Source organism: Balaenoptera musculus, chromosome 19 (genome assembly GCF_009873245.2).
Source record: "Balaenoptera musculus isolate JJ_BM4_2016_0621 chromosome 19, mBalMus1.pri.v3, whole genome shotgun sequence".
Classification (NCBI taxonomy): domain Eukaryota; kingdom Metazoa; phylum Chordata; class Mammalia; order Artiodactyla; family Balaenopteridae; genus Balaenoptera; species Balaenoptera musculus.
Genome location: NC_045803.1, coordinates 42047020 through 42074902, shown reverse-complemented (window position 1 = coordinate 42074902; position 27883 = coordinate 42047020). Strand labels below are relative to the sequence as shown.

Below are 27883 nucleotides of genomic sequence, written 5' to 3'. Positions count from 1 at the left end.
TAAATGTAGGTCAGTTAATCCACTTAGTTCCTTCAAACTACACACTCATAATTATGCATAGTAAAATGAAATCAGGGACTTCCCTGGTGGCGCAGTGGTTGAGAATCCGCCTGCCAAGGCAGGGGACACGGGTTTGATCCCTGGTCCCAGAAGATCCCACATGCCGCGGAGCAACTAAGCCAGTGCGCCACAACTACTGAGCCTGCACTCTAGAGCCCACGAGCCACAACTACTGAGCCCGAGTGGCCACAACTACTGAAGCCCGTGAGCCTAGAGCCCGTGCTCCACAACAACAGAAGCTACCGCAATGAGAAGCCCGCCAAAAATAAAATAAATAAATAAATTTTTTAAAAAAGAAATGGATTTATTTAAAAAATGAAATTAATTTTGTGGACAAATAACTTTGAAACCTTAGTTTTGAATAACACATCCTTTTCAATAGAATTAAAAAATTAGCTGCTAGGTGTTCATAGCAGCACTATTTACAATAGCCTAAAGGTAGAAACAGCTCATGTCCTGTCCATCTGTGGATGAATAAACAAATTGGAGTATATATACAACAGAACGTGATTCAGTCATTAAAAAAGAATGACGTACTGCGATGTCCTACAGCATGGATGAACCACAAAAACACTATGCTAAGTGAAAGAAGCCAGACACAAAAGGTCACATATGTATGATTCCATTTATATGAAATATCCAGGATAGGTAAATCCATAGAGACAGATCCTAGATTAGAGATTCGGCTGCCAGGGACCTGAAGGGGAAAAGGGAGAATGAGGAGCAACTGCTTAGTGGGTTTGGGGTTTCCTTTTGGGGTGATGAAAATGTTTTGAAATTAGACGTGGTGGTTGCACAACGCTGGGAATGCACTAAATGCCACTGAATCATTCAATTAAAAATGGTTTATGTCATGTGTATTTCAACCTAATTTTTTTTAATTTACAAAAAATAGCTACTAGAGGAGATATGAGGATATATGTATATGTATAGCTGATTCACTTTGTTATAACGCAGAAACTAACACACCACTGTAAAGCAATTACACTCCAATAAAGATGTTAAAAAAAAAATAGACTACTTTAAAGTGGACTTTTTGTCACAAATAAAACTGCTCAAGTTTAACTTTGGGAAAATCAGCTGTAAATAAAGTTTCAAACCTTAACTCCTCTAGACCCATTTAATATGAAAATGTTTTTTTAGGGGTTTTATGGCAAAAATCATTCCTTAAATAGCTGTTTTCATAGCATTTAAATGTTATTTAATGTTTTGGATGTACATACAACTCCTATTTGATGACAATCCTTTATTACTCATATGTTTGGTTAACATCTTTATTGATCATATATTTGGTATTTAATGTACTCTAATCAAGTTTGTGCCCAATAAAGGTTTGCTGACATCATCAACTTTATCTTCTTTATAATGAAAACACTCATTCAAACAAGATTTTATTTTGTTAAATCCCCATAATTTAAGTACAATTCAATGCAACCCTCTCCACCAATGCCACTTTCCCCCTGTTTCTACCTCTATTATAAGCTGCACCACCATTCAGTCAGCCTAGTAGCACAGTTATTTGGATTATGTGCCCCCCATTCCATTTCCCAAGCTCCTTGAGGGGCCTCAGTTCTTTCTGCATCCATCGTAACACTACCTAACACTACCTTGAGCATAATAGGTGCTCAAATGATGTCAGTGGAATTGAAAAAAACGCAGCCAACAAATAACTACTGTAAATTATTTACTATGTTGAGAAAGACATCTAACATATAAAGACTAATAGGACTGATAATACAGTACAAATACTTCCCAGAGAATACTTATGCCATACATTCAGATATGTTTTTCAGTGCTACCCTACAGAACAGTCTCTTGAACATCAATATGAACATAAGGTAATTCACCTAACACCGGAAAAAATAAAAGGGGATTAGTCTTATCCATCTCCCTTTTGAAGTTCGCCTGCATAAGTAATAAGGAAACTGAACTTAATGAACCACACTATTCCAAACCAGGTCACAGGAGAGTCCCCAACCATCCTGTTTCTATTTCCTGACTGGTCTGACCTCCAAGCATTATGGTGCCCAGCCTTTCACGCTCTCCTTTAAAACCCAACTCATGATATCCTTTAAAACATCTTCCGAGGTGAGCTTTTTCTTAAAATAAAAACTGACTTCCAGAACTTTCTAGGAAAATTACAAACACGGCACCCCACTTTTTAAAATCTTCCGAAACACTTAGCTCAAAAAAAAAGAAACCCAGTTTTCGGAAAAGTCCCGTTATAGTTACACTTCGAATTAAATGTGGGCCATTAACTTGCACAAGTGGAAGTTAACACTACAGCCTAACTCTCCTAGCAAAGTAGATTTAAACAGACATGCGCACGAATTTTAGGGAGCTCCTGCACTTCCAGAATGCGCATCTTTCAAATGCAGATTGTTTTTAAAACCTAGAATAGATGAAAAACCAAACCTGCTTACACTTCACAGGGACATTTCCTCCGCACCACGCTGGCAAAGCAGCGACAACCAGACGCCACCTGGGCAGCGGCCCCGACCCTCGGCCTCCAAACCCCGGGCGTCCACTGGCCACAGGCGTCCCGGAGTCCAGTTCCCCACTAGTTTGCTTCCAGCCTAGCCCGCGGCCACTTCCACGTCGCTGCGACCCACACGCCTCCTCAGCGGTTTAAATCCGCTCTTCACTCACCACACACACACACGATGTTACCAGACACTCACCACACACACACACACACGCGCGCGATGTTACCAGCCACTCACCACACACACACACCACACACGATGTTACCACTCACCCCCCCACACACACAATGTTACATCACCACATACACACACACACACGATGTTACCAGACACTCACCCCCCCCAAACACACACACACGATGTTACCAGACCCGGGACAACCAAGGGACCAGGCAGGGAGGGGGCGAGCTCTTGCGAGCGAGAAGAGCTGACGCTCCTCGTTCCCGCCCCGCCCGGCACCCACCTGCAGGCCGCGAGACCGGGGGCGGCGGTGGCGGCGCCCCGTCCTCGCCAAAGACGAGTTTAAAGTCGAGCTCGTCGTGGGCGCCACAGTTTGCAGTAGTCATCGGCGTGGCCCAGGGTGCTGCGGCTCCTCCTCAGGCGGCGGCGGCGGCGGCGGCGGCGGCTCCTCAGCGCCGCTTCATGCCGGGCCGCGCCGGCCAGGAGGTTGCAGCTCCGCAGCAAACTTTCCGGGCGGGGACCGCGACGTCGAGCGTTCCGTTCCGAACTCTAAAACTGGCCGCCCGCCGAACCGCACCAGGAGCCGCCACCACTGCCAGTCGTCGATGCCCAAGCTGCCACGGTCGCCTTAGACGATATTCCCCGCCCCACTACAGCGGCCGCCACCGGCGCGCTCCCGCGCCGTGCCGCGAGCCCGGTCCCGCCCCCTACCGCGCGCCCATCTGACCCGGCCGCCCATAGGCCACTGGCGCCGCGGACGAGCCCGATGGCACCGCCCCCTCACCGGCCTACCGCGTGACTACCTCTCCAGGAGAAGGAAGTCACGTGATTATGGAGAGCCGGATAGCCCTACTACCTCTTGGGAGTCGTAGTTTGCATCAACTCCTTCTAAGCCAGGACCCGGTACCAGGGTGTGAGGTCGATAGCCCTCTAATTATATTGAGGGGCCCACCACCTGCCAGTCAGAGATCCCTTGCCTTATTAGGCAGACCCCACGTTGGGGAAGGGGCGCCAAGAGCCTTGGGGTTAAGGGTGCGGTGACACGCGGCTGCAGTGTTATTCCTGCCTGGCTGGGTTTGGGGAAGGTAACAGCGCCCCGGAGGGTTACGTGGACATCACTCACTCCCTCATCCCTTTACCCCAGCCTTAATGGCGGAGTCTCGAGAAGGCTGGGACTGGGTCGGGCTTCCAGCTAAGGTGGGGCGGAGCCGGAGGAAACCTGGGTTGCGCAACGAGGCCCAAGTCTGAGCTACCAGTCGCTGCAGACGCACCCTTGCGGGGCGGGGTCTGCGCTTTGCTGCCTGAGCCTTTGTCTGCTCGCCGTCAGCCGGCCTGGCAGCTGCTCCTTCGAGGACAGCCGGCGCATTCGAGGCCTTGGCAAAGCCCAGGGGCAGGGTCTGTCCCTGCTGTAAATCAGGCCGACTGAACGGGAAAACCCCGTCGTGAACTCGCACCATTCAACGGGCTCTGTGACCTCTGCATCCCGATGCACATCGGTTAAAGCAGGAGGGATTGTGTTACCCAAACTGAGTGGCTGTTAGGGGGGAGGAAATGACACTGCGTCAGAACAGTTTCACTCTCTGCCCCTCCCCAGTGGGCCTGTCTTGCCTGGAGACTACCCAAGATGCCTCCTCCTGGGCCCTGAGGTGGAGGCCGGGCCCAGGGACACTGAGCCTGGCTTGTTTACTTAGGGCTCCTCCAAGGCACAGGGTGGACAGAGAGCTGGAAGAGGTGGCGGTGGCCAACTCCCCTAGCTCCAGGCTGCGAAGGGCACAGCCTCCCTAGAAGTGTGTTGCCAGAGGAACCAAGTTGCTATGTCTCAGAAACTTGGGTGCAGGTGCAAGAGCCCAGGCACATCCCACGCTGTCCACAAAAGCCACTGGAGAAGAGGGCAAGGTGGAGCACCCTCCAGAGATGTCTCAATATGTAGACTGACAACCTGAGCTACCAGGGAGCCCTAGGGAGAGCCCAACTAGGCCTAGGGTCAGGAGGACAGGGAACGTACAGAGCCGTTGAGACGTTTATCTTGGATTGGTTCACCCCTGAGGTCAGAAAACTTCCTGCCCTGTGCTCTGTACCCATGCCTGTGCTGGACCTGGGGAGGCAGAGATAAATTAATCTCCCTTCAGGCATCAGGGAGAGGAGGCAAGCAAATCTATAATCACTGTCCAAAGAGATTAGGGCTGTGCCAAGAGCTCAGAGAAGGCTCATAATCTCCCAGGCTGCAGGCGTCCACAAGGCTAAGTAAGAATTGGAGAGATGGGCAAGAAGTGAGAAAGATGGTTCCAGGCAGAGAACAGATTTCCAAAGACTTGGAGACCAGAGAGTTCACGCAGTGAACAGGAGCCAAAGGTAAAGCCAGATGAAGGGGCAGGGTACTGCAAGCCACTGCAAGGTATCTGGACTTTATCCTGAGTGCAGGAGGGAGCCACAAAAGGGTTTCCAGCAGAAGACTTCCATGTTCAGAATTCTGAATGAATCTCTGGATTGGAGTGGGGGAGGGGAAGGTTAGAGGCAGAAGAAGATAACAGTAGTCAAGGAGAGGGAGCAAATGGTATTAAGTGGGTGAAACAGCCTTCCAATAAGCAGTACTGCCTTCAAAGGATCTCCAACCTTGAGGGCCTAGGTGTGGAATTTAGAGCCCAAACTCCACACTAACTTTACAGCTTTCGGCCCCAGGCAGATCGTTGGTCTGCCAATTAGTACTACATGTAACATGACCCTTAGTATAGTAAAAGGCCCCAGAAGCTTAGCCAGCTCACCTCTCCTCGTCATAAAATGATGCAGTTTCAGGATGTGTGCCCCCTACCACCCCCCCACAATACCTCCCAGGTTATCATCTGGATGGAGAAAATGGACCTTCATATAACCCCTCTGCCCTCCACACATGACTTTACCTGAACCAGGGGCTCAGCCAGCCAGGCCAGGGGGGAAGGCAAGAGGGAGATCATGGGCCCGTCAGCCCCACCACTGGGAAGGGACCAGAGAAGCTATAGGTGGCTTGAAAAATTCACCCATTCATCAAATGCTTAGCGACGCATCTGTGTTCCCAGCTACCATGCACCTGGAGAACACTTAAAAGGGCTCATGTCTTGGGGAAGGTTTCTGCTCTGGAGGAAACTGAGAACCCTAACCTGGAGTGATGAGGGCTGAGGCAGGGGGTGGGCACCAACTGCAGGAAGAGTGTTACCGCCTTTGTAAGAAAGGCAGCAATGGCTGGGAGCTCTGCAGGCTGTGACGAATCAATACACAGACATCAATATACAAACTCTCTCCACCCCTTTTCCTTAGCCAGGTCCAGGACCTCCCCCATAAGCTCCTCCTCAGGTCAGCTCCAAAGCTCTCTTAGGTGGCAGGAGGCCATCTGACCCACCTCCAGCCTTCTGAGAGCCCTGTGAAACCAGGAGGCCCAGGGACCCAGTGCAACAGACAGAACCCCAGACTTGGCCGGGCTGGTGGACAAGGACTGTGTGGGTCCCCCTCCCTCCTGTGTGAATGCCAGCCAGGCTCGAGACTGAGGAAAACCATCCCTTCCATCAGCTGCCACAGGCCTGGCCCTGAATTCTCATCGCTGAAGGCTCTCCTGTGGCCTCTTGAGCCATGGAATGGTACAGCTTAGCTCAGTCCAGCCCACCTTGTTCCACATTAGGGCAAATAGGAGCCTTGGAGGAAAGTCAGAGTTTAGAAAAGTTCCTCCTCTCCATGGCACACATCCCCCCAACACAAGCTCTTGTTTGATTTTTCCTCTGTGCCTGCTCCCTACCCCCATGCCCAGGCTGGCCAGAAGAGACACAAGGAGTGCCCTTGAGCAGCTCCCAATCTGGGCGGAGGCGATATGACCAGCCAACTACAATCGAAGAAAGTTAGTTGCTGAAGTCAGCACATGGTGCTGAGAAGACAGGGTCAGCACTTTGTCCTCAAGCGCTAGGCTGAGGAGTTTGGACTTGATCCAGGGGGCAATTGAGAGCCATGGAGGAGTTCTGAGCAGGAGTGACACCTGGAAGGACTGAGTATGCAGGACTGCAGGGGCAAGAGATTACCCACCCATCTTTGCACCAAGTCCAGTCCGCTTGCTGTGGCCTTCGGAAGACCTGCCACCCTCTCCAGCCTTGTCCCTCCCTCTTGTGCTCATATCAAAACCATGTGTCCCCAAAATATGATGAGCTAAGAGGAAGTCCTCAATCAGGGTGGCTGGAATGGACGGATAAGTATGGTGGTCACCAGACCAGAGAGGGGTTTGGGCATCTAAGTGGCCTGAGTTTAAGGTGGGCATGATGAGAACAGCGGGTAGCGCTTTCAGACCTGACTGGGCCCTCCCAGTTGGTCCCAGCTCTTAGGCAGGTCTCTCTGAGACCAGGGCAGGCATCACTGATGTGTGCTAAAGCGAAACCATTTGAGGGCCAACATATTCAACCAGGATTTTGCCAGACATCCTCAGTCAAGGAACACACACTAGCCCCTCCCCACCTGCTCCCCTGTGACTAACCCTTTCCCCACTACTTTTCCTGGGCCTTCAAAGTCCCCACACTCTAAATTCTATCTTAGCGACTGACCTCTACCCCTGCCTTTCCTTCCCCATAGCCCAGAAATGAACCTGACCCCTCCAGAGAAGGGGCTTCTCCAGGGAAACCACACTGGTGGGAGAAGAGGTCTGAGGACAGAGCCCAACCCCACCAGGGAAGTGGATCTTAAGACTTGGTACCTGGCCCACACAGGGTCCTCCCACAAGTTCTGACTAGCTCAGGATGCCTGAGGGGTCCACTGGGGCCTCTCTGTCTGTCCTGTTCCAGTTGGGGTATGAGGAACGGCAAAGGGGGCATTTTGACTGAAACAGTTTTTTGTAAGAAAAAGCAGAAATAAATTGTGCCTCAAGTTTGATGGCTGAGACTGAACCAAGCCTCAGTCTCTCTCCTGGGTGGGGCTCCTTCTCTGGAAGCACTGGTCTGGGAAGTTAGTTAGGGCAGCCTCGGTATGGAGTGACCCCATTAGCTGCACAGTGCCGCTATCATAGGGCGAGACTATCCTCCAGCCGGCCTCGAGCAGGAAGAGAACAGCTGATCCCACTCAGAGAAGGGCCCTTGGGCCCAGCAAGAACTAGAAGTGACTTGCCCAAGGTCAAAGAGTGATGGGCTCTGGGAGGCCACTGGTATTGGTATCCTTATCTGCAAACAGAAGAGCAAGTGTGGGTGCAGGGAGGGGCTGCTCTGGGACTGAGACAGGGGCCTTACCTGCCCAACCCCTGATTCAGGTCATCAGGGCTGGGGGTACTGACTGGCACAGGGGCCTGACCCTGAGTAGATGGGAGAAACAAGGCCTTGGCCCAGAGGGGAATCCCCCCTCCTCACAGAGCTTTGAAAAGGGGAGGAAAAGCAGCATGTTTACAGCTGAGGAAGCAGAGGCGGTGCTGGGCAGGGACCTTTGGTCAGAACGCCCCTCCCAGTAAGCGGGGTGGGGGAGGCCCCATAAGATGCAGTAGCTGTTTGTTTGCTTCTCACTGCCAGAAGGAAATTAAAGAGAATCTGCCACTTCCTTCCGGCCCGAACAGGATGGTGGGGGCGGAAGGGGGGGTGGGCAGTGGCATGGGCAGGCAATCACAAGGCCCCCAAATTGCTGCCATCAGCAGTCTCCAGTGTCCTCTGCTCAGAGCAGGCACCTCACAGGTCTGAGCTCTAGCTGGGGTCAGACCCAGCACCCCCCACCCCTCACCTGAGCTGGTCCCTTACTAGGGCACCAGATACCCTAATCATTCCCCCAGATTCCATATCACCTCTCATCAGGAAAGCCAACTGATGGCCAGTACCTCAGGTTTACCATCAGGAGAATGGGCTTCTTGGACTTTCCTGGCTCAACTCAAGTCCAGTGAGCATTAAAGGTGATAACCAACCCACCACCTCCATCTAGACTCGTAAGGATGGGTAGGAGAAATGTTTTAGAAAGCCCCGGCTCTGCACAGAGGGTAGAAGCAGAATAATTATGCCAGGACATCTGTCCATGTGTAAAGGTGCCAGGCTGAAGCAACCAGCCGTGGGTAAGGGTGGAGGGTGTCTTTATTGCACTGTACCAATGTCAGGTTGGGGAGGTGCCACCTGAAAAGCTCCTGTTTTCAAAGAAAATACTGAGGTCACTGGGAACTTGGCTCTGCTACTCAGACCCACCAAAGGAGATGAGCACTCTGAGGATCTCCTGGCCTGTGCTCCAGGCTGCTGGCCCAGGCCAGAACCTCTTAATTCCTGCCAGCAGTGGCAGCAAGTTGTCCAGTGGCATCTGGCTGATGCTCTGCACCCATAGCCATCCTAGGGCCAGGCCCAGAGAGGGGCTGACCAGGGTAGGGACGGTAGTCACCAGCCTTCCAGTGGGCTCTCTTTACCACTTGCCAAGGCTAAAAAGGGCTTCTTGCACAGCTCCCCAGGCATGGCTGGCTCCTGAGCTCTGGGGTCCCCAGTGTCTTGGTCAGGGGCCTCCCGCTTGCGCTTGTGCAAGGAGGGGCCCTCCTCACCCAGCCGACCCTCAGGGAGGCCCTGGCTCCGCAGACAGACGATGGCTGCAGCCTGCTCCGCCAGTTTCTTGGACTTGTCCCTAGGCAGACGAGGCATGGGGCAATAAGGCAGGAAGACAGGCAGACTGGTTACAGGACTAGAGTCTGGGAGGCCTTACTCTACACGCCCTTGGCAGAGATTCTGACAAAACTAGGGAAGGGGTCATCGCCCAGGGATGCCACTGCCCAGGTACACCATCCCCCTAACCCTCCCAGGCCAATGCGAGGATCAGGCCCTGCTGACAAGCCTCATGCCCACTGATAAGGAAACTCACCACAAGGTGGACTGGTACTTTTGTTCGGCAACAGTGACAACAGAACAGAAGAGGCGATCCAGGGGCCGTTGAACCTGGTACAGAGAGAGCAAAGGAAACAGGGATGGCTGCATGAGAGCAAGAGGGCCAAGCCCTGGAGGGAAGTCCTTCCCACCGAAATCAAATGAAGGCTACCTGTATCACATGCTCCTCCCCAGCAGAAGTGCCTAGTGCATCTTCCAGGGAAGAAAGGTAGATACACAAACAGTCAGTGACATCCCAGTGTGTCAGGAGTTCTGTCATGGACCTAAGCAAAGGTCCGTCAGAGCCCTTAGCTGCATGTGACTATGGAGCTTCCTCCTACTGACATCTGGGTGGGCCAGGTCCCCCAAAATGAGAAGGAGTTCAACAGATGGCAAAGCGGTGAGAGAGGACAAGGACTGGGGCAAAGAAGGTACACCTGGCAGAGCGACCAGGTGATGTGGCGGACAGAGAGCTGAGTGGATGTGACCTGAAGCAGAAAGACACGTGGGGGTCTCGTGCTCTGTGCTGAGGTAGTAGGGCTTGATCCCAAAGGCACTGAGGAGCTGATGAGGACGCGAGCAAGGGGGACAGAATCAAATTCGTTTTGGAAAAGTCACTCTGGCAGAAGGGAACACAAGGCCCAGAAGATACAAGCTTGGAGGTCAGAAGGCCAGTCCAAAAGAGACAGAGCAACCTAAACAGGCCATGGGGACCAAAGAAAGTGAAGCAAGACTGTCCCAAAGTTTCCCCTGAGGGGCCCCAGACATGGGGCCCAATTCTGTGCCCCACTGGCTGAGGCCTGGTCCAAAAACATGTCAGTCTAACTTTTAGGTCTGAGCGTCCTTCCTAAGCCAATTGACCCTCTCCAGAGAAGTCTCTCCTGCCTAAGCAATGCCACTGGAGGGGACTGGCGGAAGCAGCCTCTTACTCAGGCCTCTAGTTCAGTTTTATGAAAGTGGCCAGAACTAGACAACAGGTCCACTGTCAAAGGGAAGGAGCTAGAAGGCAAAGAAGGCAAAGCCAGGCTCCAGCCAAGCAGTCTGGAGTGCAGGTACGAGCTGTGGGTGGGCTCGGGGTGGCGGCACTAGCCATGGGAGTGCTGTGGGCTGGATGCAGGGCAGGCCACAGGCAGGAACTCACCGTTTCATACACAGGCTGTGCCAACTTCTCCCTCCGGCACCACTCCAGCAGGCACATCTTGGGGGTGATCTGGGGTGAGTATGCTCTCCTGGGGAAGGAGGGAAAGGTGTCAGGGCCCACCTACCATGAGCACTCCCTTCCTCAGCAGCGGCCCTACTCAGTTCCTGGTAGGAGCTGCAGGAACTGGGACAGCAAACTGCTGCCTTAGGACTCCTGCACCTATTCCCTTGAGCTCCCATTTCTGTCCCACCAGTGGCTTGGGGCCTGAGTTCTACCTAAAGGGAAGATGGGCTTCAGTTGCTTGGGGAATTGGAATGGGAAGTGAACTCCAGCACTCTGAGCTCCAGCCTGGAAAAGAGCCTTCAACAGCCAAGAAGGAAGGTACAATTTGCCTCTCAAGACAATATCAGGAGGGAGTGGGTGGGAGTGGGGACACAGGTGGCCACACAGTGGTCTCAGGATCTAGCTCAGGGTCCACCCTGATTATGTCCACCAAGTGTCAGGATGATCCGCTGCTGCCTTGGGCACAGTGGACTCCAGTTTCAGAGTCAGGCGGTAACAGGGTGGGAAGCGCGATGTTCCAGCTTCCCACCAGGAGCTCTCCCTGGATATGACTGCCCAACAGCTGTGCCTACATCCCTCCTCCCAAGACTTTGCCAGACAAGACTGACTCCTGGTCTGGGCCTGGGGATCCCAGAAAGGTTCAGATTCCAGATCACAGAGACAAGGATGAGGGCCCCATTCAAAGCTGAGTCACAGTCTGAGGCAATAATTGGCCTGAGGCTATTTCTGCCTAGAGAGGGCACCACAGGGCTAGCGAGGGGCAGTGAGGGTAGGCTGTTTAGCCAGATGACGGTTTAGGTCCTGCTGCTCTTCTGGAGCTCCCTGCAGGCAGCTAATTCCTGAGGGCCAAGGAGAAAACACAGACTTCGAGGAACAGAGGGGACAAGTCTCCCCAGCCTGAGTTGTGGGAAGGGGTGGGTCAGGAAAAAGGTATAGTTTAGTCACCCTTGGGACAGCATGCACAACCCTGACAGCACTGCCTGGGCTTTCAGCGACTGTCTTCTCCAAAGTGCCTTCTTTGGGTTGCTGAAAACTGAGAACAATCATCCAAACCAAGGAGATCTGTGGTCCCTAAGCTTGGCATTAACCATGGACGGCAGCCAGCTTGCTGGCCCAGTCAGACCTGAGGACACTGGCCCTGGCCCAAGCTGAGGCCAAGCTGCAGACCTACCGGTCAAACTTGACAGCCATCTTAATGATACCAGAGGTGTCTTCAGCTGGCTCCTCCACCTCCTCTGGGCTCCTGGCCAAGAGTTTGGCCCGCCGGGCGTCCAGCTCTCGTGTGGTTTCCTCATAGAAGGCACCAAGGCCAAAGGCCTCACTATGAAGGGACAAGCAGAGTAGGGGAAGCCCCTTAGTGGAGCCAGCATTCAGGAAACTACTGCAGGAGCCCAGGGCCCCACCACTGAGAAATGCCCCCCACATATACCCAAACACCACCAGGGCCTAGCCATCAGAAGGTGCTTTCTACACACCCCTGTGATCAGCCTGAACTGACAGATGGAGAATGAATGCAGGTCCCTGAGCGTGAGCACTGGAGGGCAGGCTGGGCTGGGTGGAATAGATTCCAAAGGTCATCTGCAGCCTCTCTTCTGAGGAGGAACACACAGGCAGGTGTCCCTAGCCAGCAGTGAGTGAGTTGAGCTATGCTGACCAAGCGCTGGGGATATGCACAGCCTTGTTCTCATGCAGGCCCGTGGGAGGAAGACACGGAGGCCTGACCACTGACTGGTTCCCCACTTCCCGCCCCGACCACACACAGGCCAAGCCTAAACTGAGGTACCACGCAGAGCTACAGAGTGATACTCTTGAGAGTTGTCCTCTTGAGCTCACAAGATACTTGGGTCCAGCTGGTTAAGCTACATGGGCTAGGGACAGAATGAATACCACAAGCCCAGGGAGAGGAGGAAGGTTCTGGCAAGGCTCTTCCCTCTAGGAAGCATCTTAAGGGCTGGAGGACATTCATGAAGATGGCTGCCTGAGGGCAAGCCTAGTCCAGAAAGGCTTCTCTGGAGGAAGGAGAGTATAGACAGCTAATGTGCGGGGGAGACAGCATTCAGGCAGGAGACCCTGTACAAGCACAGGCAGACAGGGAGCTGTGGGAACAGGCACTAGACCAGGTTGTGAGGGGCCCCAAATGTCAACCACCTGAGCTGTAGCTCTACCAGATCTAGAGGATCAAGGGGTGGCCTCTCAGACTGCAAAGTGATGGGGTGTGGGTGCCGGCTCAGGCCAGGGGCTCCGTTCTACAACCCCAACTCTCCTAACCATTGGATCTTGGTGGCCTGGCATGTGACAGATCTGTTACCAGGAAAGCCCCTTCCTCCCCAGGGATTCCCGAGCCCAGCCCTCACCTTCCTCCATCCTACTGGTGCCCTAGTTCCCGAAACTCTGCTGCTGAGATCAGTCCAGGGATGGAAAGTTCTAAAGATCTGAAAGCACCCCCTTCTGTGAGGCAAAGCTGTAACACCTCCCCACTCTGGCACATCCACCTCCAGAAGCTGTGTCCTGGGTCCCCTGGTAGAGTCAGCTTAGGGCTCAGGGTCAAGTCTGGGTAATGTCTGCAAGGACAGATGAACAGCCCATTGCCCCTCTCACCAAATTTCCTGGGAAGACTGGGCGGCATGGAGCAACCTCCCCTGGGGCGACTCCAGCTGTTCTCGTAGCATCTGGCACAAGCAGTACTTGGTGTTGGTGTAGTGGTTGTCATACTGCACAGCCTGAGAGAAGAACTGCCATGAGCCCCCTTGCTGCCCAGGCAGGCTCTCAGGCCTGAGCTCTGCTCTGATGGCAGGAAAAGGGGCTCCAAGGGGGCATCAGAGGGGCTTGCAGCCGAGGCAGTGTGACCCCATAAAAGAGCCCTCTCGATCTTGGCCATCTACTCCTCTAGTTAGTGGCACAATGCTTGAGGGTCACAGCTGAGGCCCACAGTCAGGAGCACACTCTACTGGACAGCCTGACTAAGGTCCAGATGTGCAGGGAGCTCCTCCTGCATCAGCTACCACAGAGGACCTGTTGCCGAGCATCTTCCAAGGCAGGGAGGGGGGAACAGCCAAGTTCTGGTGTGGCAGGACCAGCCCCAGGACAGGGGTGAGATTCTTCTACTCCTTATAACCATAGTGAGTGCCTGCCCCTCCCACATCTTAAACAGCCTGTCTCCAATTTCTCCCAGCATGGGAAAAGTCCAGCACCATTGACCAAGCATGTTCGCACGTGTTACTTGTCACTTCATTGAGCTAAACAAGTAGTTACCACTACCCAGACTGGGAAATGCAGGCTCAGGGAGGCCAGACAACTGCCCAGGGATACCCAGTGGAAGTCGGCCTGGCTGGGGCAGGCAGGAGAGCAGTGGGTAAAGGGTGCCCCAGCCCCCCAGAACCCTCTCCCCCTCTCGCCCCCTATCAAATCTTCTAATATCTCCAGCAAGGCCTATGTCTTCAGTGCCTTGGAGGTGCCACCACATGCTCAGGACAAAGCAGGGATACGTGGGTAAGCCACGGCCGGCAGCAAGGCCTTGATTCTGCTTGTTTGGGACAGAAGGCACCTGGCTGGACCAGAAGCAGCCCTGCGTATGCTTGAAAGCCACTCCCTTTCTCTGGCCCAACACACCCTCTTGAGGAGTTGCCAAGGGACAGGCTGAGAAGGAAGGATAACATCACCTTTCAGCCAGTGAGCAAGCTTGGCACTACTGAACGTGCCTTCCCTGCCACAGACCTGCCAGCCGGCCGACCTAGACCGAGCTAAGTCCCCCTTGCCTCTGGTTGACCCAGGCCATTGGAGAGCCAGCCTGCCCAACAGGACACCCAGAACCAAGGGGATGAAGGCTGCAGTGTCAAGCAGAAGAGGCTCTAGAACAGAGGCTGCCCAGCTCTGGGCACAGGCCTCAGGGCCTCCTACCACCCCCAGTTTGCACAGCCCTGGGGACACCCACATGTCATGGCAGCCACAACTGCCCATGGCAGCCTGAGGATCTGAGAAGCTCCTGACACCCCAGGTGGGTAGGAGCTCCAGGACTGAAGAGGAGGGTGGAAGTCTGCTCAGGGTGAGGGCTGCACTCTCTGCTCAGGCCCAACTCACTGAGGAATGTGAGGACCACTCACCGTCTTTGCCAACAGATATGCACAGCTGGTCAGAGTCTCACAGGGTGCCAGGGCAGTGCCAAGGAAATAGTGCAGGTGCCAAAAAACTCCTTTACAGGGAAATGCCCGGGCACTACCATCAAACCCCGGGTGAGAAGAAAAAGCTATTCCCTGAGGAGAGGGTCAAAGTTAGGCTATTTCCTAAGTCAGAGGCTAAAGCATTCTGGGAATTAGCAAGAGAAGACGTTTAGAAGTGACTATGACTGACGACCAGTTGACACGTCTTTACGGAGAGAATCTGTCCTCACAACAGCTACAATGGCTCCTCCTGGCTGTGGCTCCTCTGGTACCAACCCACTGGCATGAGTGACACAGACACCACTGTCATTGTGCACGCGTGTGTATGTGTAGGGGGGCAGGGGGTGACAGAGACTAAGAGAAAGATATCATGTGTTTGGGGCCCCAACTGCATCCTGGATCCAGAAGCCCTTGCTATGATCCTCACGCCTTGAAAGCTTTAGAAGGAGGTGATGGTAGGGCCATGCCTCCCCAGCACCCTGCTCTTCACATTGCAGCCAGGGAGACCCAATGCTATGCTACACTAAAAAGAAAAGGAGAGGGACTTCCCTGGTGGCGCAGTGGTTAAGAATCCGCCTGCCAATGCAGGGGACATGGGTTCGAGCCCTGGTCCGGGAAGATCCCACATGCCACGGAGCAACTAAGACCATGCGCCACAACTACTGAGGCTGCGCTCTAGAGCCCGCGAGCCACAACTACTGAGCCCGTGTGCCACAACTACTGAAGCCCGCGCGCCTAGAGCCCATGCTCTGCAACAAGAGAGGCCACCGCAATGGGAAGCCCACGCACCGCAACGAAGAGTAGCCCCCGCTCGCCGCAACTAGAGGAAGCCCGCGCACAGCAACGAAGACCCAATGCAGCCAAAAATATATAAATGAATAAATAATAAATTTTTAAAAAGAGAAAAGAAAAGGAGAGCTGCTGGGGGCTGGGGTCTCACCCAAAGCACTTTCTGCAGGAATGTGGCAGACAGTGAGAAATGTTTGTTTTGAAAAAGTGCATAGACATACGTATCTGATGTACTTCTGCATGACCTCCTCCAAGGGTCGTGGACCCTCCTTGAGGAAGATGGATGGGTTCCACATGGCCGCTCGGGCCACCATCACTGAAGAGGCTGCCGTGGCTTGTCGAAAGTCCTGTATATCCAAATATCCTTGGATGTGGTCGTGAGATCCTCCACTGAAAAGCAACAGTGGGGTGAGGGGTATCCCCATCCTTGTATAAGCAATTTCAGAAAAAGGCAACTCCTAAATCTGCCACTTATTCAGTGTGTGGCTTTGGCCAAGTCCTTCAGCTACGAGAGCTTCGGGACACTGGAGATTATAATACACACCCCACTGTGGGGTCAGGAGCACCAAGTGAGATAACAAAATAAAGCAGTCCAAACTGTGCCTGGCACTTAAGAGGTACTCCGGAGCGTTTACCTTCCTTCCCCCTCATTCCGAACAGTGGCTAAAGCCAGCCCACATCCGAAGGATGGGGTCTGTACGTGGATACAGGGATCACAGGAAAACCCCCAGGCTGGGGCACCTATATGCCCACTGACGGCTCGGTCAAAACCCTAGAGAGGGAACCGACGCAGTGGTGGTCATGAGAGGAAGGAAGGAGGCCCGGTTTGGTTGCAATTTCCCTTTCAGCCACCCTGCGGCCCCTTGGAAACTGCTCTTTGTCTGTTCCATTAGGAGCCAGGCAGCAGCCTCAGCCCAGAGACAGCACTGTGTGTGAGGATGGGGGTGGGGGAACCCCCCTCAGGTGGCAACAGCAGCAACAGGGTCCAGGGTCTCGAGTAGCCCTACCCTCTCTCCAAGCCACCTCTAACACTCCTTGGCCTGGGGACCACCCCACCCTTAGCTCCCCCGTCCCTCCCTCCAGTCAGGCATGCCTTTTGTCAGGGTTTTAGGGCTTCAGAACTTCTCTGTTCCCAACCTGCCATCAGGCAGGTACAGGGTTGAGCTGGACTCCCGACTGGCCCACACAAGCCAGCTCCCCAGTGGCAACAGGACACTGCTGTCTTACTGCTAAGCCTTTGGGCTGGTCATCGGTACCTCACACCTGCCAGTCTAGGTTCTGGTCCTGTCACTGTCCAGGATCTGGGCTCATCTGGGCTTTGGTCTGTGACCTGCCTCATGCTCCTGAGCCACGGCTCTCTGTGCTCTGGCTTGAGATGCCTCACCCTACACCCTACACACCTACGTCTGGGTGTGATGTCACCTTCCCCTGGGCCTGTTTCAGCAGTCACTCTCTTGCTCTCCCTGAACACTCCCACCTCAACCCGTGCATAGGAATGTCCTGGGCCCCTGTCTACGGCATACCTACATCGGCCACTCAACAGAGGCCAAGGGACACAATGGGCCCTTCTCAGCCTCATTGCCAAGTTCATTTTTGTCACACCCTTTTTTTCTTTTCTCTTACAGTCATTTTTTGATGCTATCGCATTCCGTTTTCTGTTTGTCAGTTCAAATCACTTCTGAGTGAAGTGAGGCATAAAAAAATAAACGAGGAAGAAGGGAGGCTTACTTGGCTATGACAGGAATGGAGAGGGTTTCGGCGATGGCTTTGATGGCTTCACAGCTGACAGGGTGCTGAGGTCGCTCCTCCCGCTTCCTTGGAGATAAAGAGATGGGGCTGGGGGCTGAGTGCCAAAGGTCACGTCACACTTAGCACCGGGTTATGTCAGCCAAATCCTACTGTCCTCCTTGCTGAACCTCAGGAAGGCCATGCGGCCAGCAGGGACAGGGCTCTGGGCTACAGGGGACGGCTCTCCCTGACCTCTGTTGTGCCAGACAGGGGCAACACAGGTCCATGCTGAGAAGGCAAGTCCAGCTCTCAAAGGTCTGCAGGTGAGGCATGGCTGCAGGAAGCCGATGTGGGTGGTCACACCGCCACTCCCCAGCTTCCCCTCGCCTCTGCCAGAGATGAGGGACGGTGCCTTAAGAATGCTACCCTTACTGTCCCGGTCTTGCCCTCCCAGAGGGACTGGGAACAGCTGCTGCCACTCAGACTGGCCACTCCCACACAGCTGCGTGTGCTGAGGCCAAGTTGGGCAGCTGATCCTGGGGAGAGGCACCTGGCACAGGGTAGGCCCGGCAACCAGAGCAGGCCACAGACCATGGCTGTCACAAAGAGCCGCAGGGGAGGCAAGACCACAACCCAGGGCCCCTGCATCCAAGGTCAACTGCAAGAAGCTCTTGTGTATGAGTGAGTGAGTCTTAGGGATGCTAAGGTAAGCCCCAACTTGAGCTGTGCACAGGGACAAGCCAGAGAGGTGGTCGACCAGAAAGCCCTTGCCCAGGTCCTATCTGCATGTGTCCCTCTGCTATACTCCTCAACAAAAGTGTCAGGGGCCACAGGGCCTTAGAAAGCCCTATCAACCCAACCTCCACCTCCACCTCCCTGCACCCCCAGCAGCCCAATTCTAGCCCATCCTTAACAGCTTTGATGGCCTGAAAGTCCCTCTTTAAACTCGCCCAAATCTGTCTTCTAGTGTTTCCAACTACTGGGAAAAAGGAATAGCTTTATTTATTCAGAGAACACTCTATGCCAGGCACTATGCCAAGGCTGTATATTCATAATCTCATGAAAGCCTCGTGACAACCCTATCAAGCAGAAATTATCTTAATTTCCAAATGAGGACTGTGGTGCTCAGGGAGGTTAAATGACTTGTCCAAGGATACACAGCCAACAAGCAGCAGACCTGGAATTTGAACCCAGACCTGGGATTTGAAACCAGGCAGTCTGAGCCCAGAGCCTGCTGCCTCCAGGGGGGGCCTGTGTGTACGCGTGTGTGGCCTTTCACCACCCCCTGCTGGCTTCAACACACACAGCTCTGCTTTTCTGGTTTTATGTGTTGGAGTTCTGGGTTCCCTTCTCTGAAAATGCTGTAACAGGTACAACCAGCAAAAAATGCACTGTTCCTACAAGACGCCTGAACTCAAAAGGAACACCACTCAAAAGAGAGGTCACCCTGGCCAAAGTCTGCTGACCTGGGATTCTGTACAAAAGTATATCCTGGACACGGGGAGCGAGTTCGACTGGGAAACCAAGGGTAGCCTTCAGCAATACCTCAGCTCTCAGTAGACAGCAGATTCAAGGACTGTTTAAAGTAGTCACTGTGACAGCTGGCAGTCCAACAGGGGCAGACAAAAGAGGCAGTGCCTTTAAAAGAAGAGCAATCTGCCTGGGGTCATTCAAGGGAGGAGCTATTGCTGAATGTAGTGTAAAGAAAATGAGATTCAGAGTCAGAGTTCTAATTCCACCATTTCCTGGCTACGTGATATAATTTTGAGCAAATCACTCATTCTCTACCATTTACATGTCTTGAGGGTAGGGGTGTTTCTCCTTCCCATTGGTCTCCTTGTATCTCTAAAGCTTGGTGTAGTGCCTACCACCAGTAGATGCTCAATGAATGAAACAAAGAAAAATGCAACCCCCATAAAGAGTTTGACTGCCCTCTGAACTTAGGGGATGTCAATGAGCTAAGCAGAGCTAGGCTGTGTATGTAGAAGAGAAGCTGGTAGTCACCTGGGGTCTGGTGAAGAATCATTAAGATGGCTAGGGACCTCCCTGCAAGTCAGTCACTAGAAAGGCAACCACTCACCTCCCATGAACCGCGATGGCTGCAATGCCGGTCCTCTCTATTCGCTTAACAAGGCTCAGGGTATCTTCCAGCTGAGGGACAGGACCACACAGGGTGTTTACTGAAGCCACAGAGGGAGCAGCTGCCAGCTCCTAAAGTGGGCTCAGCTCTACCCCCTCCTCCAAACCTAATTCAGCCCCTCGAGAATCATTCACACCCCCAAATCAGCATCCCCAGAGAAAATGGACCTTCAGATGTAAGATCTTTACCGATGGCAGGATGCGAATCTTGCAGGTCACAGGTCTCTGTGTCCCTTTAACAAGAGTGCTGAGGATCTGCAGCGGGGAGAATACAAAAGCATCTGCCTCTTCTGGAACAAACACCACAACTGCTTGTACTAATGAATTCTGCTCCAGACCTGTGCGGCCCAGTGGCATGGACATGTTTATGTCCATGTACATGTCCATGTGAATGCGCCTGTTGCACGCATATACATGGAAGCTCCATGAGGGAAGGAGTTCACCTTTTTCTCTGCTAGAGCCCCAGCACCAGCAGCCCCTTGCCTGGTACATAGCAGTATACATATATTTGGTAAATGAATGAATGAGTGAGTGAATGAATGCATGAATGGATCTGCATGCATGCTTGTACAGAACACAGTGATCCTTTGCCAGGGCAAACATCAGAATCACCTGGAGCGCCTAAGAAATACAGAATCTTAGATTCCACCTCATCTTTCCTGAATGAGTCTCTAGGGACAGGGCTTAGGAATATGTGATTTCAAAAGACTCTGCCCAACACATTCCCTCCTCAAAATGATTCTGAGGCCTAACCCTGGTTGAGAACACATGGCTCACAGCTCCATTCCTGATTGAAGGCATGTTTCCTGAGTGCTGTTCCAGGATCTGCCAAGTGAGTGAGCAGGAAAGTTTGAGCAGGTCCTGGGCCCTGTCCTCAGGTACCCCCTCTCTTTAGGGTAGTCAGATATACAGGAATGAAACTGGCAAAGGAAAAGACAACATAGTCAACATATTTAAAAGTGTTTATTTTGCATAGTAATTGCAAAGGACTCCAAATAAAGATCAAGAAAGTCACACAGGAAAGTGTCAGGGAAGTAGCAAGTCCAGACAAAGAGTCAGAGATCAAGAAAGGTGTAGATGACACTGCATGTCTGTGACCTTGCTATCTTTATCTTCTTCCCTCATCAAAAATTTTGGGCGAGGCAAGCTAGGGGGAAGGTGATGCCAAGAGCCCTCTTCCAAGAAACTGGATCCCTGTCCAGCAGAGCGGAGGGGACATCCAGGCAGCAGCTGCCAGTCTGGTTCTAGACAGGTGGGGGCAGCAGAGACAAGAACCAGTGAAGGAGGCCTTTCTCTCAGGGACAGGCTAAGGCAGGCCCCTCCAGGAGACATTAGACCAAGAGCCTGGGCTGATAGGACAGATCATGGGCAAGACAGGGCCTACTGGCCCAGGCACAACTGCCAGAGACTGACAGGAAGGAACAGTCCCCAGGTGCTGCCCCAGGAGGCTGACTGGGCCTGAGGTCCTAGGGTGACTCTGGCAGGGCTTAAAGGGGCACCTACCCTTTAAGGGAGGAAGAGGGAATGCCAGATCCATCAAGATACACAATAAAAATTCTCACTCCAGTCCTGTCCTTCAAGCTGACAATACAATCTCTGGAGGGTTCCTTTGCAAGTGCTGACTCAGAATCCTCTGATGTCTGGTGATTTAAGCAACATCAGCTGGTTTGACCCAGTTCTCTGTTTTGCAGAACTTCCTCTTGGGGTATTTTATCCAAGCAACTCTAAGCACCTTCTTCAGTTCATCTTCTGTTCATTTCACGTGCATGTTCAGGACCAGGAAGGAAATTAGTAACGAAAAGTCCTAGCCCTTTGCAAGAGTCACACTGAGAGGAAAGGGCAAATAGAGTCTGTCTTTTGGTCAGACTCTAGCAGAACCTCTCCTGGACCCAACTCTCCCAGATCCAAGCCACACCCCATGTCTCTGTGGCGTGGAAAGTCTGTGGGGGAAAAGGACCTGAGACGGGCTGGTATCTGGGCACATCTACCCACGGGCAGGCACGTCTCCCCAGATCCACTGGCTGACTCAGGAAAAGCAGACTTTGGCTCCCCTGGTTGTTGGGGAGGGGGCAGGGAGGAGGATGGGAAAGCACAGGCCTGGGAATCAGTGAGAACTGAGCTCAAGTCCTGGCCCTGCTGATTGTTAGCCATGGCCCAAGTGCAGTGCACACAAGGGGATGCCCTGAGCAGCCGGGGGCCCAGGGAATCTGGGGCAGGGGTCAGAGAGAGGCTATTACTGATAAAGAGTCTTAAACTGGGTACACCAGAGTCACCTGGGAAGCTTTTTCAAAAGACTGATACCCCCTCCCTGCCTTTCAAAAGACTGATACCCCCTCCCTGCCTCTGTCTACCCCAAGAATATGCAGAATTCTCAATAGATAGCATCCTTTTTAAAAAATTATTATTGTGGTAAAACATATATACATATAATTGTCTGTCTTAACCATTTCTAAGTGTATAATTTAGTGGCATTAGCTCAAGATGTCGTACAACCATCACCACTATCTATTTCCAAAAATTTTCATCACCCCCAAACAAGCAGTCTTATTTTGAAAAAATCTCTAAGGTGGTCCTGAGATGCTCCCACAGATGGAACCATGGACCTAAAACACCAAGCCTGGAAGGACATACAAAGCTCTCATCCAGCTCACCCAGTTTGCCAGCACAATTTGAGCCTGAATCTAATCCATCGCACTCTTCCTGAGTCTCATTTGGCTTTACTGTAGAAGCCTGCAACCTCTCTTTCACGAGGCAAAACCTGTCCACTAGCCCGACCTGGCTCAACCGACCACCCTGCCAACCAGAGAATTAACGAAATGAACTGAGCTTCTGAGGGGGGGTGTTAAGTCTGCTGCCTCATGTGTGAAATGTGCCCAAAGAAGGGCAGTGGCGAGGACAGAGCCAACAGCATGGGCGGGAGAAGCCAGGAGGCCAGAGGATAACAGAAATGCCTGTATGTATGTGCTGTGAAGCAAACCACCCGCTACTGAGGCCCCTTCCCTAAGTGTGGAATCCACAGTTGTCCACATCTACTCCAGCCTGCATAGAGGTGTCTGACTGGAGGTCATTATCTGTGCCTGTCCACACACGGGAAAAATGAGGAGGCACCTAGCCCATAAACACACAAATTTTCCTAGATCCCAGACACAGTGGGGCTGGAAGAATAACAGGGTTGAGCTGCTGACACAGCAGTGGCAGCTCTTAATGGTGGTGCCTTATCCCAAGTTGCTCTAGCCTATGGGAGGCACTAGGAGGCTTAAAGCCCAGAGGTGGAAGTGGGGATGGAGAATGAAAAGGAAATCAAAGGAGCTAAGGGGAGCAGCAAGGAAAAAGCTGGTGAACTGCGAGAGGAAAGTAAAAGGTGCATGTGGTATGGCAGAAAATGTCACTCCCACATGTACTGGCAGCTCACAACACTGGTGGCAAACATCAACCTGACCCTAAGGCCTCATAAACCTGGCCACCAGAATCACCAAGGGAAGGAGATCAGAGGAGACTAACTTCAGCTTACCTTGTATGGCCTTGGCCTGGCCTGGCCTGCTCTCATACTGATGGTGGACTCCATCAGTGTGCAGGGCACCCACTGATGCTCTCATCAAGCCCCCGGGGAGAGGGCAATCCCCTACATCCTGACACACTGACACACACAGCCACTGAGCCTGCCCACTACCCACAGGTAGCCTGGCATATGCTCTCATGATCTTCTCAGAAGGGAGAGAGGCAATACAGAGGCGGCTCTAAATGAGTCCTCAGGACCCCTGGCTCTCTACTGACATGTCCCTAGCCCTGGGCTTTTAAGGAACTCCAAGGCTACTGCAGGCTGGCTCAGGGGTTTCTGAACCTGGCTATATGTCAAAATCACTGGAAAGCCTTTGAAAAACTTTCCAGACCCCAGGTGGAGTGACTGATTCTCTAAATCTGGGGGAAGGGTAGGGGAGGTGCTCCAGGCAACTCTAGTTCATAGGCATGTTTAAGGACCTCTGCTTTCACTCATGCAGGACTTACCTTCTCAATCTTGTCAGGATCTGATAGCAGGGCAGCTCCCATTCCTCCCTAAGGAAAAGCACACAGAGGGGTTCTTACTGGAGGAGGGTGGCTCCTCCCTGTGATATGGCAACCTGGCAGTACCCCAGCACTTGCCTCCAAGGAACCAAGGTCCACTGGCAATCGCCTGTGCCCAAAACATCAGGGATCAGTTTGATGACTTCTAAAAGCCAGCACTCTGATCCCCTTAGCAAGACCCACAGATCTACCTAGAAGTGGGTTCTAAAAAATCATTTTTCAGGACTGCCCATTTCCTACCCAGGGTCTCCGTGCCTTAATAAACTAAACCCCACCATCTGCCAAGCCCTTAAAAAAACAATGGGTCATTCTTCCTTTGAAATGAGATCAAATGCAACTTCTTCCTATCCTACCGTCACTTGCTTGGATACCACCTCTGCCAGCAAAGCCACTCAGAGGCACACAACCTCCAAACCTTGTCCAGGCCCTGATCCCCTGCCAGCAACAATGGCCAGCCCAGTCCTGAGCACCCAGACCAATGTCAAACTCTAACAAAAGCCCTTGCTAATGGAATCAACAACCCCTGGAGTCACTTAAATCTCAGCATTAACACCAGGGGCTGTCTCTTGACGGTGTGATTACTGGTGATTTTATTGTTCTTTTTTGTACTTTTCTATATTATCCAAGTCCTGGGCAATGGTATGAATTACTTTAATAAGTGGAGGAGGGGAGAATGTTAAAAATCTGAACCCATTAAGAGTGAGGTGAAGGGGAGAAAAACAAATCCAATAAATATATGCTGTCAAGTATATAGACTACGTACTAATGAATGCTCAAGGAATGTGCTCAGAAGGTTTAAATTCAGTTATTACAGTTTAATTTCATGTTTAAGAACTACACATTAGAACCAGAGAGAACCAGCGCAGACTGAGCCTGCATTTCAGGGGAGAACTAAAAGAACAGAGCTACTAGCCCTGGACTACCTCCAGATACAAACCTTACAGGCCTTCAGGAAGCCCTGGCCACTCACCCTGACTCCGTCTGTCCTTCACCTCACACACGATCCGGCCCTTCCTTGTTGAATCACAGGATCTAAAATCCACTCTCACTGCCCCTTCGACAACAATGGCTTTTCCAATTGGTATTTCCTTCCTTCCTCCCTTTCTATTTAACTTCTTAACTTGCTTTTTAGAATGGGCAACATATTAAAAATCTTAAAGGTTCAAAAGGATAAAGAGTAAGAATTCTCCCTCCTTAGAAGGAGGGAAAACTATTCAATTAATTTTTTTAACATGACTTCAGTTTTTGAACCATGAGAAGAGAGCAGATGTTCAGCTGGCATGTACTGGTACAGCACGCTGGGAGGTATCTGTTCTGACTGGTCAGTGCCAGTGCTGTGACTGCTGTTAATTATTTTGAAGAGCACCCCTGCAAGGGGAATTTATTCCCTATGCAAAACCAAGTAAAAGCTTAGTTTCCTTCCCCAGGGGAAACCAGTGTCACCAGTTTCTTGTGTGTCTTTCCAAATACATTGTATAAAAAGAAAAGTAAATATATATTTTCATTCCCCATCCCCCATATATAAATGGTGATACACCCTATACAATTCTGCTCCTTGCTTTTTTCACTCCACAATCTCAGGGAGAGTATTCCAACAATTTCAACTCCAACTCTGCTCCGTACATAACTCAGGCACACAAAGGAGTAATTAGAAGGTAGCAAAACAGAGCCTGATGTTTTCAACTCCTCATAGACAATTTCAAACCTCCACGATTCCTTGAAGCAGCTGTCCACAAGGCCCTCTGGATTTCAAGCATCCAAAGGGCCTTTCCCTCAGGCAGTCTTCAGCCTCCTGGCCTAAATCAAAGGTCTCCAGGCCAAGTTAACTCCTGAGAGCAGAGTGGCTAACTCTGGGCAGTGGGCTATGGGGACATCTGTTATGTCTACACTGCAGACCCTCGCACCCTGTGATAAGGTTCCCAGGGGCGGCCCTGCAGGAATCCCTCTGGTGCCTCACACTCAGCCAACCCCAAGCTGTCCTTGTTATCCGTTCCAAACATCCTCTTCCTCCAGCAGTCCTGATGACGCTGAAGACCTACCGTCTTCCTGGCTGCCAGTCTTTCCTCCCTCTACCCCCACCACTCACCCTGCCTCCCACTCCCAGTCCAATCATTTGCCAGCCAAGTGCTATCAAATTCTGCTCCAATTTGGCTTCTCTTGTGTCCATCCCTGGTCTCTCCTGTGGACCCAAAACACTCATCTCCGATATCTGTATCCTGACCTCTGGCCTCTTTCCACTTGAATCCACTAGACACATGGCTTCCAGATTAGTATTTCTATTTATAGAATATATTTGGAAAGACACACAAGAAACTAGTAACACTGGTTTCCCCTGGGGAAGAAACTAAGTTTCTGATCACAAGCCTTCTCTGTTCGAAAAAGATCAGAGGTATCTAAAATCAAAGTTCAGCTAATCTGGTCCCAACCAAGATTTTCAATCCTGTGTTCCTCTGCTTCCTCTTCACTACCCACTTCCCAACCCTCTGGTCAAATCAAGGTTCCCTGCCTCTACTTCACATTGGCCTCTGGGTCCCTGCTTGTGCCACTCCCTCTGCCTGCAGAGTCCCAAACCTCCTCATCAAGGACTACATTTCCCCACAGGATCCTGAGTTTAAGGGCTGCCCTTCTGCTGCTTTCTCTGAGCTTCCATAGCAGTCCTGTCTGGTCTATTCTGATATGACAGTGGGGACACATGTATTGTATCCTCTATTTTTATTCATGAAAAAACAAAGCCCTGTTCACTTTATTCTTTCTTTTAACATTTACATCATTTGTTTTATTACTTGGGCACGAGTGCTGTGTGTGTCTGTGTGTGTGTGTGTGTGTGTGTGTGTGTATTTATGTATATATGTATATGTTTGTGTGCACATTTAAAATTTTTCCTGAACCATTTGAGGGTAATTACATATATCATAGCCCTTGACTCCTAAATATTTCAGTGTGTATTTTCTAAGAATACGGATATTCTTACATAACCACAGAAGTTATCAACTTCATATATTTTCACTGATACAGTATTTTTAGCTAATCTACCATGGTCTATATTCCAATTTTGCCAGTTGATCTAATAATATCCTTTTGAGCATTTTGCCCATTAGTACAGGATCTAGTCCAGAGTCAGGTACTGTACTTAGTCATCACCTCTTGTCAGTCTCCTTTAATCTGCACCCTGTATTTGTGAAGAGTATAATGAAATCAGTTTACCTTGGTGGAATACTCTTTAGGACAGCCCATGTTGACGTCGATACCAGCCACATCATTTTCTCTGGAAAAACATGAAGGAGGAAAGGTAATAAATATTCAACTTGAGGGTAGGACATAAAGTCAAAGGTATGCGTCCGTGCTCATGGAATTCTTAACGTTCCCTGGCCCTCTAAAACACACCAACCCTCAGAGACAGAAGCTGAAAAATCCTGTCTCTAAAATGTGCAACCGCCTCTCCTCCTGGGCAGAGCTCTAGAGGAATAACATAACGTGCTCACACATGTAGGAAGGGCTAGTTGTAGAGGATTTTGCTAGTTCTGAGCTGTATCAGATAACTCGAATATCAAATGACAGCCACACTGCACTCCATCCCAGAGTTCCAGTTCTAACTGGGTAGTGAAAGCCATAATGCACAAAAGTGACATAAGCACAAGAGCCCTTTCCCAGAGCACTGGTTCTGGAGGAAGTGGAGGACTGTCTTTGCGTGCTAGGCTGCACAGCTGGCTTCCTCTAAACAAGTCTCAGATGTAGAAAGGACCCTTTCCTCATCATCTGCTACATACACAGTTACCAGTCTGTGACCAGCAGCAACTACTGCCCGAGTTCCTTCTCACCCTTGTTGTAATTAATAACAATAGCTAACAACTTACTAAACACTCACTACGTGCCACATACTGCAAAGACATTTACATGCATCATTTCATTTACCCTTCCCTATAACGCCAGAGGGAGGTGGTACTATTGGTATCATTTTATACATGAGGAAGCTAAGTTCTCAGTGAGGTTAGGTAACTTACCTAAGGTCACACAGTCAGCAGGTAGCAAAGCCAGAATTCCAACCCAGGTCTAAGTCTAAAGCCCCTCTCCTTAACCACATTACTCTCCTGCCTTCATTAATTTAGGAAACAGTAAGTCTTACCTACACTTCATGAGATTTAAAACCTCAGAGTTCACAGTCATGAGAGTATCTGCAAAGGAAACCTCACAAATAAACACTAAAAAATAGGCTCCCACCCAGAGGTTCTCTGGGGTCCAGACACAGTGCGTTCACATGAGTCCCAG

General features: G+C 51.5%; 2 protein-coding genes across 9 annotated transcripts in view; both read right to left on the bottom strand.

Annotated features, from left to right (window-relative positions):
• The window catches only part of NFATC3 (nuclear factor of activated T cells 3), a 134549-nt gene extending 131156 nt beyond the window's left edge, over positions 1-3393 (bottom strand). For all 4 annotated transcript variants that reach the window (XM_036834530.1, XM_036834532.1, XM_036834533.1 and 1 more), the window contains exon 1: positions 3010-3393. In XM_036834530.1, the coding sequence (XP_036690425.1) occupies positions 3010-3112 (103 nt within the window). In that variant the 5' untranslated portion in view covers positions 3113-3393. The remainder of the gene's footprint in view (positions 1-3009) is intronic.
• Positions 3394-8755: 5362 nt separating this feature from the next.
• DUS2 (dihydrouridine synthase 2) overlaps positions 8756-27883 on the bottom strand; it is a 45140-nt gene continuing 26012 nt past the window's right edge. For 4 of the 5 annotated variants that reach the window (XM_036833168.1, XM_036833166.1, XM_036833169.1 and 1 more), the window contains 11 exons: positions 26822-26882; positions 23561-23608; positions 19745-19810; positions 19497-19567; positions 17417-17503; positions 15910-16078; positions 13341-13462; positions 11914-12063; positions 10680-10767; positions 9537-9610; positions 8756-9302 (listed from right to left, as the gene is read on the bottom strand). In XM_036833168.1, the coding sequence (XP_036689063.1) occupies positions 9065-9302; positions 9537-9610; positions 10680-10767; positions 11914-12063; positions 13341-13462; positions 15910-16078; positions 17417-17503; positions 19497-19567; positions 19745-19810; positions 23561-23608; positions 26822-26882 (1174 nt within the window). In that variant the 3' untranslated portion in view covers positions 8756-9064. The remainder of the gene's footprint in view (positions 9303-9536; positions 9611-10679; positions 10768-11913; positions 12064-13340; positions 13463-15909; positions 16079-17416; positions 17504-19496; positions 19568-19744; positions 19811-23560; positions 23609-26821; positions 26883-27883) is intronic. The other variant, XM_036833167.1, reaches the window with a different exon arrangement.